This window comes from Myxocyprinus asiaticus, chromosome 16 (genome assembly GCF_019703515.2).
Source record: "Myxocyprinus asiaticus isolate MX2 ecotype Aquarium Trade chromosome 16, UBuf_Myxa_2, whole genome shotgun sequence".
Classification (NCBI taxonomy): Eukaryota; Metazoa; Chordata; class Actinopteri; order Cypriniformes; family Catostomidae; genus Myxocyprinus; species Myxocyprinus asiaticus.
In genome coordinates, this window is record NC_059359.1 from 5,296,182 (window position 1) to 5,309,348 (window position 13,167).

Here is a 13,167-nt window from a genome sequence, read left to right on the forward strand (position 1 = left end):
TAAATAAATAAATAAATAAATAAATAATAATAATAATAATATTTTTTTAGAGTATTTATGCATGGTAGTATTTGTTTTACTGCCTTTATGCTGATTTAAATAATAAAATATATAATATTACTGTAATGAGAATCCCCACTGTAATGGGAATTACACAAAAAATTGTTGTGAATATAATGGCACAATGCAATAAAGCATGATTTTTTTTTACCCTTTTGATTTTGGTGTGAAATGTGACCTGGACATGTTCTTGTTTCGTGAGATTCACACTTGCCAATTAAAACACCACTTTAAATTGCAGTGAGTTACACAACATACTACAGTAGATTCAATTTTTGCATAGTTTACATGTCAGCATGTTGATGCCTGACGTTTTTAAGCTTTGATCAATGGGAGAAAAAGCAGGAATCGTTTCTTGGTACTAAATGGAATGTGAATGTTAAGCATCTTATTTTAAATATATCGTGTTGTGCTTTATTTTCAGATACTCAGTTTGTTTCTCCTTTAAGCTTATGCCTTACTCTGTGTCACAGAATGAAACTTCTCTATTTTGCTGGCAGTCAACAGGAAATCTGCAAAACCACAGACTGTGTTAAACAAACAGCCCGCCGGTTTCAACATGCAAGAATTTCACCCAACTCAAAAGCTGTCGATTGTCAGCAAACATTGCCCATACCTTTGCTTATAAAAAAGATTATCAGTCAAGCAAAGTTTGTTTGAGCCAAGTACAAACTAGCAATGATTTTATCATCCTTTTTTTATATTGTATTTTTATGCATCAAGATATTCCACTTGTTAAAGTAATATGGGCCAAATAAATAGGGGGTGGACCAGGGCCAAATTAGTCGAACAGGAAGAGACAGAGCAGACTTTGAGGTAGTGAAGTTGTCGATATAGCGTGCCAGCGTTTATCTCTTTTATAAATTCCTTTTGTGAGAAACACTCATATAGTTTGACTAGGATATGTGGGAGTTATTACATGTTCGTACAAGGAGGTGAGATGTATGTGGTGTATACTTGACATTCCGCTGTGGGGACCTCATTTTAACTCTAAGTTTGAGAAGGTAAGCAGGGCCATAAAATAAAATTTGCCTTGTTGGGCCGATTGAACAGCTAGGTATAGTGATCTAATTCTGGGTTAACTGATTGGTGTAAGTACAGTTATTATTGTCTGTGCATTGATAACATGTTTGATCTCAATAAGCTGTGTTGTCATATGACACATTCTCATACACTATGCTTTTATGGGTTGGTAAAAAAAAAAAAAAAAAAAATATATATATATATATATATATATATATATATATATATATATATATATATATATATATATATTTATGAAGTTATTAGGGTTTCCTCAACTACGGTCACTTTTCCTGTAGGTCTAAGGGGTTGATTTTTATTCAAACTAGCTGATTATTTATATAAAATCAAATTTACTACTCACCACGCCTTTATCATTTATTTTTGCTACTTTTCAAATTAATTTCATGGATATATTTACTGTTTTACACTTGTCCAAAACCCAGAGTTTTAATCTTAATATATGAAAATCCAAAATGATTAAAACTGTGATGCTTCAAACAAAGAGTGAAATAAACATAAACCATATTTCAATATTTAATATGTTGAAATGGCTTACTGCTACACAAATGGACAGAATTCTCTTGTGATTCATTTATATCCACTAAATGTCATTGTTAGAGGAGAAATAAACTAGTGAGAGTGTGAAAAGAGTGTTTTAAGGTAGTTCATTTTCTACCAAAGTACCAAAAGTGCCAGTAGTTGAAGAAACATACATAAAGTCTTTGTAAACAATGAATACTTTAGGTTCTGTATATATACGCTAATGCACACCAACTGTTCATAACCAAGTCCCTTAAGTGTCTTGACTTGTTTAATATATGGAAATAAGGATTCTCTACATTCTTATTTTTATAGCCTCTCATATTTTCTACATTATTTATGGAGATTTCAGTAGAACCGACGATGGACTCCACAGAGGTCACAGCTGAAACCTCAGAGGACAAGCAACTGGAACCCCTTCTCATTTTCGAAGAGGGGGATGAACCGTCAGATATGATAAACAGCAGAGAAAGAGGAAGGACGGTACTGAGAGTTAGAAAGGCTGAGAAAAACAGAAAAGATGAGACTGGTGACATTACAGAAGTCACAGAGGGAAGTCAGCAAGATGAAAACAATGTCCATGTAGGAAAAAGTGAGAGTGGAGCAATAGAAGGAGAAATTAATGAGGAGGGGACTGTAAATTTAGAACATCGACAAGAGGAAAGGTTGGAAGATCACAAAGGGTGTGAAAATATGACGAAAGTGGACGAGAGATTGTCAGACGGGACACAGGAGATAGCTGAGAATATGCTACAAGAGGAGACACAGGAACCAGTGGAGAAAATGAGAGACATGTTGACTCAAGATAAACCGAAAGCTCAAGTTAAACTACGTCCCAAAGACAGACTGAGTCCTGATGATGCAAAACAAACGGTAAAGATTCCAAATGATATTGTGTTAAAAATGTTGTAAAGATCCAATGAAATGGCTTGACATATGTTCAACATTTTTAAAAACACCCAAATAGGCTTTAGTTTACATCACATGGGACCCATGATTTAATACTTGCTAGTCGTTTGCATTTGGTATTGGGGGAGGGGCATTCTCATACACAGCATTTTATTGGATGAAAATCTGGATATGCCCAAGAGTACAGGATGATGTCATCAATATTTTTGGTCCATTTTCCTGAAAGAGAGTGTAAAATTAATCTGGTAAAAGTTTATTTAAAAATTGTTTTGGAGTACAGCACATGCACGGTTGATTACAAGTAAATGTCAGTTTTTCCGCATGCCACAAATTTGTCTTTAACACAGTACCATCAACTTAATGAGCGCAGCTTAGTTTTTCTAGACACTCGAACAGTATGCATCTTTGCGCCAAACTCATAGAATCATGATACAATAACTACATTTTTTGTGGCTCGTTATGCATATCATGTCAGTTTACTGGTAAAATGAACACTAGAGGCGCTAAAACAACAATGATTTTTATTCACTTTTACAAATCACACAATGCTATCTTAAGACATCTTAACACTTTTACTACAGAGCATGATTTGAAATGCAATACATTTTAACATTTGCTTTACATAACCAGCTACATTTAAAAGTTTACTTATTCCAGTGTGATTAGGTTGTGCTGTAGCTCAACTGAGAGAACTGGGAACGAGTTGTGACGAATGCACCATGCATTAACGTGGTTGCTTCAGCAATTGCATTTATTCAACTCACATTTGCTTTTGTGACATTATAGGTTAGATTTAAGGTTTAGGGTAGGGTGGACGAGTCACGTGATACTATGTGAGGATCAGACGTCTGAACGGTGAGCTCTGCGCACTTAGCTAGTTTTAATATTTTTTATGACATAAACTGGTGAGATTCGATACACTCTGTTCCATAACTGTTCTAGGAGGACAATATGTCAAAGAATTCAAATCCTTGGGCTCTGGAGACATAAAAAACACTACATGCTCAAGCTGACACCCCCGAGGAGGCCGCGGGCCTGGGAGTCGATATGGTCGGAGAGGTGCGGGAAATGCAGCGGGAGATGCTGAACATGTCGGCAATGCTGACGAAGGTCGTCGCTGACTTGGAGGATCTTGCTGTGATATGTCGATCGATCACTGCCATGGAGGCGAAGTTTACTGATGTGGTTACAAGAGTGGGGGATGTCGAAAAACAGATTGATTACTTTGAGTCATCGGAGAGGGAATTATCTGCTAATTCGCTAGCAACCAATGTGTATTTGGAGCGTGTCTGGGAGAAGTTGGAGGACATGGAAAACTGTAGCTGGCAGAATAGTCTGTTTCATGGGAGTCCCGGATGGAGTGGAGGGACAGGATATGGTGGAATTCCTGGGTGGGCTCTTTCCAAGTCTGCTCGACATGGCAGGCCATAAGCTGGAAATCGAGCAAGCTCACAGGGTTCCAGCTCATCAATTCGCAGAGGGAGACAGGCCCCGATCAATTCTGGCCAAATTTCTGAGATCATCCAATAAAGATCTTGTGTTACATGAGGTGAGAAGTAAAGGAAGGCTTTCTTGGAAGAACCACAGCATTTTCTTGTTCCCAGACTTTGCGAACTCGACAAGAGAGAAGCGTGATCGATTCAAGGAATGCAAGAACCTTTTTCATCAACGGAAGGTCGCTTTTGCACTGATATTCCTGGCCAAACTGAGAATAGATGCTAAGGATGGCCGTAAAACACATGCCCACAGCAAGCGATGTCCTTCATAAAGTCAGTGGAGTGAGTGGGTCGTCTTGTTGCAGCTGAGTGGACTGGTTCACTGAACATTCGCTTGACTGTTTGAAGAATCTGCGCACTCTTTTTGTGCTGGCTCCGCCTAGCGGCTGGAGTTTATTTTGTAGAATAACACACCTTCAGGACAGTATTATGGATGAATCTACATGCTCTTTGTGCTTGGTCCGCCTATCGGCTGGAGTTTATCATGTAGAGCAACACACCTTCAGGACAGTTTTATGGATGAATCTACACACTCCTTGTGCTTATTCCGCCTATTGGCTGGAGTTCGTTTTGTGGAGTATTTCTTGCAAAGTCATTGGAGTGAGTAAGTCATTTGCTTGCACCCATCTTGCAGCCGAGTGGACCGGCTCACTGAACATTCGCTTGACTGTTTGAGAAATCTGCGTGTCTTTTTTTTTTTTTTTTTGCTGGTTCCGCCTAGCGGCTGGAGTTTATTTTGTGGAGTGTCACACCTTCAGGACAGTTTTATGGATGAATCTACATGCTCTTTGTGTTTATTCCACCTATTGGCTGGAGTTTGTTTTATAGATTATCTTTTGCTGTGTAATTCTGTCTCACAAAATTTGTATAGAAACACCGGACTTGTGCAAAATGACAGCAGAGTTGTTGCGAGGGTTCTCATAGGCGTGCATGGACTGTTTGAGTTTGAAGGGATGGACGCCAGTTGGCGCTATCGTGCACGGGGTTAATGCGCAGATTTTTCTTTTTTCTGTTTGTTTTGTTCCGGGGATGTTCGGGTTTTGTGGGTTGCACTAATGTTGGAATGTGGTCTTTATAATCTTGTTTTTGACACACAATCTATTTTTTCTTATATGTCAAAATGCCAAATGTTAATATGAGTGGATTGTCTCTCTCCTCGTGGAATGTGAATGGATTGGGGCACCCATAAAAAGAAGGAAGATTATTTATCTTCTTAAGTGTAAGAAATATGATATAGTGTTTCTTCAAGAAATGCACCTTTCTCCGCAGGAAGCTGAAAAATTTGGGAAGATATGGGGTGGGCATTTTTTTTATAGTGCTGGCTTGAGTAAGAGCAGGGGAGTCATTACACTGATAAGTAAACATCTACAATTCAAATGTCTCAAACAGAGTAAAGATAAATTAGGAAGATGAATTGTTGTTTTAGCTGAAATTCAGGTACAAAGTCTTATTTTGGCTAATATTTATGCACCTAACACTGATGATCAGGGCTTTTTTATAGATCTTGAAAGGATGTTGCAAGCCGCTGGCACCCCTCATGATGTAATATTGGGAGGAGACTTTAATCTTTTGATGGACTCATTCCTTGATCGTAGTGAAGCAAAAATGTGCAAGCCCCCTACAGCAACATTGATGCTTCACAGGATGTGTAAAAATCTTGGTCTTACAGATATTTGGAGACTTTTGAAACCATCTGGTAGTGACTATAAAAATTTGTTCATCAGTCCATAAGATTTTCTCTCTCTCTCTCTCTCTCTCTCTCTCTCTCTCTCTCTCTCTCTCTCTCTCTCTCTATTTTTATATTTAAGTCCCTTATTTCATCTGTTGTTGATTGCTCAATTGTAAACATTTTAGTCTCAGATCACACCCTGGTGTGTTTAGAGGTGTTGCCACATACAAAGAAAAATAAATCATATAGTTGCCGCTTTAATGTATCCCTTTTGCAAAATCCTGAATTCCAACAAATGCTAAAGGCTGAAATCAGTGTCTATATGGAGACCAACTGGTCCTCAGTGTCCTCTGTGTGCGTGGCTTGTGAGGCACTTAAGGCGGTTCTTAGAGTATGCCTCATTCACCAAAAACTTGTAGAATTGGAAGGGAAGATTAAAAGTGCCGAGGCAGAGCCAAAGCGCCGAATGTCGTCTAATGGCCTCAGGGAATTGACCCGATTGAAATACAGATATAATACTAGTTTGTCACAGAAGGTGGAGTTTTGGCTATTCAGGGCAAAACAGTCATACTTTGAGATGGGGGACAAGGCAGGGAAACTCTGGCTAGATATATAAAACAGAGATAGTCTTTTTCTACCATTACCTCAGTGAAATCTGCTGGTGGTGAAATATTGACCTCGGCCATTGATATAAATAATGCTTTTAAAGAATTCTATCTTGATCTTTATAGTTCCACGTCTTCGTCCACTGATGAAGATATTGGAAACTTTGTGGAACCATTAGAACTTCCTAAACTGACGACTGGGCAAAAAAATTCTCTTGATTCTGAGATAAACTTGGAGGAACTTGGTGAGTTAATTAAAACCTTGCCTAAAGGCAAGGCCTTTGAATACAAATTCAAATTATTCGGGTCCGTAGCTCTTCTGATAACAATAGGCGTTTCATCAATATCATGTGGTCAGTGGCGAATGATCAGACTCCGGTCGCTGCCATCTCACTTGATGCCGAAAAGGCGTTTGATATGGTAGATTGGGATTATCTTTTTAAGATTTTGGAAATATATGGGATCGGGAATACTTTTATTGGATAGATTAAGTTACTTTATAGACACCCTGTAGCAGCGATACAAACAAATGGATTAATTTCAGATTATTTTACTCTGGATAGGGGCACTCGACAGGGTTGCCCTCTTTCCCCACTGTTGTTCTGTCTTGCCCTGGAAACATTAGCAGCCGCGATAAGAAAGGAGGATGATTTTCCAGGGGTGGTGGCGGGAGGTATGGCGCATAAGCTTTTGCTTTACGCAGATGATATTTTATTATTCGTCTCCGACCCTACTAGATCTATGCCTTGCCTCCACAGAATTCTTAATTCCTTTTCTAATTCTCAGGATACAGAGATAATTGGTCTAAATCCGAAGCTTTGGCTCTTACAGCATTCTGCCCAGTAACTGCTTTTCAGCAGGGTGCCTTCCAGTGGCCCAAACAGGGCATTAAGTATTTGGGTATTTTATTCCCAGCAAATCTGTGTGATTTAGTTAGAGTTAATTTTGACCATTTAATAAAACGGTTTACATAATGGGCAGGTGGGCTTCATTACATTTATCGATGATTGGGAAGGCTAATATTATTAAATTGAATTGAATTCCAAAATTCAACTACCTGCCACAATCTCTCCCTCTAGATGTCAGATCTCTCCCACAAAGTTTATTCTAAGGACTTGAAAATCCCTCATATCATTGATCAAATTTCTTGTCTTATGAAACACAATCCACAGAAATATAACAGTGTTTAATTTGTTTATAATATTTATTTACTATTTGTGTAACTGGCACATTAAAATCAATTGTTCTTAGTCAATTGACTTTACATAAATAAGTCAGTTCAACTGAGCTGAAGGAAGCAATCTGATGTAATGATCATTTGTTGCTCGTGTCATTAGGTTTGCCGGTTATCGCCAGACTTTCCTGATGCTCTGTGTGAGCTGCTGTACACGTTACAAGAGGGCCGACGACTCAATGACCAGCGTTGTTCATTCAGACTGGAGGGCCGGAGAAGGTGTTACTCTGAACCCAGCACCCCACGCCAGAGTCATAAAGGTGAAGAACATACACCTTAAAAAAAGTTCTGTGGCAATACCATGGTAAAGACATTGCTTAACAGGGATTTTACCAGGGGTAAGGAGTGTTCATAGGCATGATAGGAAGTGGATAAAAGACACTAATGTTTAGAAAAGAGTTACATTCACACATGTAACCATTTTGTTAATTGTATTTATTACATGCGTGGTAAAAGTTGTGTGGTAAAAGTTGCATGTTTGTATTCCACAATCAACTTGGCCTCTTTGGCTTTATTTGATTGGCTTATGTCTCTGTAGCTCAAGTGGTAGAGCATGGTACTTTTAATGCCAAGGTCATGAGTTCGGTAGTTCGAACACATACTAGAAAGGTGTACAGTATATCTTGGATTTAACCGTCTGCCAAATGAATAAATCCAAATTGTTGTGTGTCTTTTGTAAATTGTTTGTTGCGTATGTTCAGTGAAGCTTACAATTTGTATTGTTCCCAACAGTGGTCTTCTCCTCCATGACGTCACTGCAGAAGGAGGAGTTCTTCGATTTTCTGGTTACCTCGCAGGGTCGTCGACTTGATGACCAGCGAGCAGAGCTCCAGAACATTCCTTCAGTGCCCCCACCACCCCAACCCAAAGCCAAACAGAGGAAGAGCAGCTGTAAGGTCACAGAAGTCACCCCAAAAGTTCCCTCACAAACACCCAAGGAAGATTTATATAACATGATTGTGATTTCACAAGTAAGTGCTCTAATCATGTTTCAGAGATAATAATGGTAATTAATAAGTCATTGAATTTTGTTTATACATAATTTGGTTCAATATCAGTAGTACAGACTTGTCTAATTAAAGTTGCTCAAGGTTTCTCGCACCAAAAACTGGTGCTCGACAGTTATGGGTTTTTTAATTGCCATTATCGAAATCTAGAGAGTAGGGTGGCCAGTGGCCAATGCATTAAATTGTTAAAAGATTTACACAAAATTGCTGAATGTAAATAATCCCCTATTTTACACAAAAAATAAATAAATAATTAAATAAATCGCTAAAAATAGAACAGAAAACAGAATGACCACATCTGTTAATCGGCCATAAGGGCATAGTCAATGATCTCAAAATGCTCAAATATTGGTTGATTAATTGGCTATCACAACCAAAAACAATAATTTTAATAATCTTTTGAATAATTTTAAACTATAATAATTGTAAAATAGTTTTACATTACCATTTTCCACCCTCCCTCTGACATTTTGAATTAAATTGGATGTTTTTGCCACTAGGTTTGGGAACTGAAAACGAGAACTGTTTCTCGTTTTTAGAGATACTGTTTCTCGTATTTTTAAAAATACCGGAGTGGTATGACTTTCAGTTCCGTTAATGTTTCTTGAATGTGTATTTTTTTCAATGATGTGGAGAGAACAATGCACTAAAATACTCAAATCTATAGCTCTAATGAGCCGATTCTTTTACATCTATAGTGCGAAACAGCACAAACAGTATAGACCGATTCCTGAACAAATCACTGTGTTTACATGCACTTTAGAAGTTCGATTTAAGTTGGACTAAAGCAATAATTTGCCTTTGTAAAATGTCATGTAAACGTCACCGCAGTAAAGATAGTTTGCGGTTAGCAATTTCGTCAGGTTTATTTAAGCATCGCTTATGCTCTTGAAATGCATATATATCGTACCAGTCCAGTTTTTGTGAAATAACAGATTAACAGACCTAGATAATGAGATTGTAGCTCGATTCTGTCCAGCATGTATACACGTTAATCGTACCGCAAGAGAACTGTGACCGGCATATTTTTCAGCCGTCTGGGTTCTGGAAGTATTTTCCCCATTCATTTCTTCCATAGACTTTTTATAAAATCCTTCATAACAGAATAGTAAGTCATGAACCAAACCAGCCACCTCCGAGGTGAATCACAACATCACAAACTTTGTTTTGAGGCAAAAAAGCATTTGAAAATCAGACATAAAGACAAAGGGACAAGACTGTGTACTTACCGTCTTTCATGAGGGCACAAACTACAATCCCATGAAGCATTGCGAATGATGTCATTGAATAAAAAATGATGGGAATATAAAAAACTATTGATTTTAGGTTGTTCATTATAAGAAGCTGTTATAGAAGCAATATATTTTACGTTTATTGCAAAATATTCTGATATGTAAAAATATATAAGAAGTTTAAGGGTGAAGGGAGACCTATTCGATTATGTAATTCACAGTGCGGGAGTGGGCGGTCGCTCCGAGGCACGTTTAGCGGGTCTCGTTGGCAGTGGTTCTCTGATTGGTGGATCTTTCTCAGCTGTACCAATGGTACTGTAGTTGTTTACCATGAATTCCGCCATCAAACACAATTTAAACAATGAAGTTGAAATAACGTAGACAAACGGCTTCAATGGAAGCATATACCATCGATGAACAACCTCGTAGCTCAAGGTAGGTCTGTCTTTAAAGGTTTACAAGTTATCGTTGAAAATCAGTTAGTCTATGGGATAAATTAATGGGATTTTTACTTCCGGAACCAGATTGTTGCGCTCTACTCGCTCGTTATGCGAGTGCTCCAAAAAACAGAGGTGCCTTTCGATGTTAATTTAACCCAGAAATCGAACGCAACACAAAGCAGAGAACAAGAAGCAACAACAACACAAAGGTCTCATGGTGAACACTAGAAAGGTTAATTTTTGGATAGATCAGCAGTCTGTACATTGATGTGCCTCTAATTATTATTCTTTTGTCTGTATTCTACCCATTGACTAATCCTCTTATTTGTTCGCCATTGTAACACCCATATCACCCAACACACAAGTAGCAGTGGCATCATATTTCTTTTTCATGATCTTAGGTGGACTATTTTTACAAATTACATCATAAAATACAATAAAGCCATGAATTAGCACTATGAATGCAGAATGTAAACATAACAAATTACACATTATCTACTCTGCAGACTGTATATCTTACTTTCAATTATCATAGAGTGGTTATAACAGCTTTTTTTTACTTATCTCATGTTGATTCCATGTAAAAAGCATGATATTTATTGAATATGCAGCCTGAAGCAAATCGCAGTTTCAGTGACAGATGCAGAACTGTTTAAGTATACAGACAACAAACCTATAAAAATAACAACGACTGCTAGGAAAGTATAGACACACCATATATTTTCTTAAAAGGATAGTTCACCCAAAAATGAGAATTCTCTCATCATCTCATCAAGAGAGACTTTCTCTCTTCTGATGAACACAAACAAAGACTTTTAGAAAAATGTAAACACTCATTGTAGTTAAATCCATGTCTTCAGAAGCGATATGCTAGATGTGGTTGAGAAACAGATCAATATTTTTACTGTAAATCTCTACTATAACTTTTACTTTCTTCTTCATTTTTGGCGATTCGCAGTCTTTGTGCATATCGCCACCTACCTGGCAGGGAGGAAAATTTATAGTTAGATCTTAAATATTGATCTGTTTCTCACTCACACCTATCATATTACTTTTGAGGACATGGATTAAACCACGTGAGTCGTATGGATTACTTTTATGCTGCCTTTATGTGCTTTTTGAACCTTCAAAGTTCTGGCCACCATTCACTTGCATTGTATGGACTAACAAATCTTCGTTTGTCAAGACTGTAGCTCGACTACGCAAAAACCTGTGGTAGCTTGATTATTATGTACTGAATGACTCTTATGAGCCGGTTATTTTAAGTGTATCAAAAACATACACCGCAACCAGTGTAGTCCAATTCCCGAACAAATTACCGTTATGAGTCGGTTCTTTTAAATCTACAAAGCCACAAAAATATCCTGTTTCCCAACATATGTCCCTGTGAAATTCATATTTTTCTTTATATCCTTAATTTCTTCTCGCTTTTAGGCCCAGGGGCGTTTGGAAGAGCAGCGCAGTTCAGCTCCAGGACCGATGGACGATGAAGATTTCTTCTCTTTGTTGTTAAAGGTCCAGGGGGGAAGATTGGATGAACAGAGAACCGAACTCAAACCTGTTAGTTTATAAATGCTATCAAGCTAAGAAACAAACATGAAGTTCCTGCTTTAACGGGCCTGTGTCAATGTTATGCAATGTGTGAGTTTATGATGTCAGACTCTTTCCTGTCCGAATCTGAATAACTATAAAGATTAGACTACCACTGTAAGAATACTTGCACTACTTTTCAATGTTTCTGCATTTATTGCGCTTAAAACCAAAGCTCCATACAGATAAATGATGGGAGATTATAGTATGTCTCTTGCTTTTGAATATTAAATACAAATGTCAAGGATCTCTGTCTTTTTCTAATACTGCACATGTGTCTTTACAGTCTCTAAATGAAAATAAATGTTTAATTGTAAATTATGATGTTTACTGTTATAAGGAGAAAGATACATAAGCGAATGATACAAAGGCTTTTTACAGTAAGCCCACAAAGAGGTTTATATAGATGTTGTAATTACAACAACTCCTTTTATGAAATGCAAATTAAACATTGTCAATTGCAACAGAAAATAATTTTAATTTGTCCCTAAATGTATTAAACAAGCCAGAATTGGTTTTATAGTAATGCACTTACAATTCAAGTCAACGGAACAAGCCATTGCACTTGGATAAATGTTAAAATATACACTTTTTTATTTTGAGAGGATAGCTACAAGACTAGTTTACATAAGACTATTGTGATAGAATTACTCACTAACCTTGTCAGTGTAAAAACTTTGTAAATTTAGACAATATAGGAGCCAGTCTTATGCATAGACATGATAATGCATCGCCAGAAGTACATCTGCCTACTGCTAAAAGAAAAATTAAAACAGCTCACTTTTCTGCTTTTAAACCCTCCAGAACATCTTGCCCCATAGTAAGTGCCTTAATATAAACACCATTCTTGCTTGTTTTAACAAACTGAGGAACAAATCAAAATGATTGTCTGTGGTATTATTATTATTATTACTATCATGCATCACAGTAGAATAAAATGTGAGTGAAAACACCAGTTTTTCCATATTCTGTAGCAAGCAAAAGCAATAAAAAGAGACAGTTATTTCAGTGTCAATTTACACAGATTTCCATGCACATTTGTGTTTTTTTAACCACTGCTGATGTTTGTTTGAGTGTCCTGTATTTTCACTATTGACATTAAAGAGATCACTGAACATGTCAGAACTGATTGCATGCTTATGACAGTAACGGTTCATTCTTGTTTATTCGGTTCTTCTATTGCACACAGACACACACACACTAAGAGATGACCCCTAGCTAATAAGATTATTTCAGAGGAACATTTGATGAGCTTTGGTGCCTTAGTCTTTAAGGTGTCAGACCCAATTAAAATTAAGCCCAAACATTGTTTGTCACATTGCAATAAAATTCCACATTTTTGCAAATTTGCTAAGTCGC

General features: G+C 37.3%; 1 protein-coding gene across 3 annotated transcripts; it reads left to right on the forward strand.

The window, feature by feature from the left end:
- The first annotated feature begins 726 nt into the window (after window positions 1-726).
- Window positions 727-12,933, forward strand: LOC127454136 (G-protein-signaling modulator 1-like). Of its 3 annotated transcripts, none has more exons than XM_051721118.1 (5): window positions 727-1,064; window positions 1,942-2,499; window positions 7,643-7,799; window positions 8,272-8,510; window positions 11,653-12,933. In XM_051721118.1, exons 1-5 carry the CDS (start codon window positions 1,005-1,007, stop codon window positions 11,788-11,790), a joined length of 1,152 nt encoding a protein of 383 aa, XP_051577078.1. In that variant the 5' UTR covers window positions 727-1,004; the 3' UTR covers window positions 11,791-12,933. The 3 variants fall into 3 exon arrangements, with proteins under 3 accessions (XP_051577078.1, XP_051577080.1, XP_051577081.1); XM_051721120.1 differs by having other exon boundaries at window positions 729-1,064; window positions 1,972-2,499; XM_051721121.1 differs by having other exon boundaries at window positions 730-1,064; window positions 1,979-2,499.
- The last annotated feature ends 234 nt before the right edge of the window (window positions 12,934-13,167 follow it).

Bases quoted from the DNA above. Each gene is read 5' to 3' on its own strand.
- LOC127454136 (XM_051721118.1), top strand. From the start codon at position 1,005: ATGTGGTGTATACTTGACATTCCGCTGTGGGGACCTCATTTTAACTCT. The intron at 2,500-7,642 runs GTAAAGATTCCA...TCGTGTCATTAG, and splicing joins CTGATGATGCAAAACAAACG to GTTTGCCGGTTATCGCCAGA. The intron at 7,800-8,271 runs GTGAAGAACATA...TGTTCCCAACAG, and splicing joins CCCACGCCAGAGTCATAAAG to TGGTCTTCTCCTCCATGACG.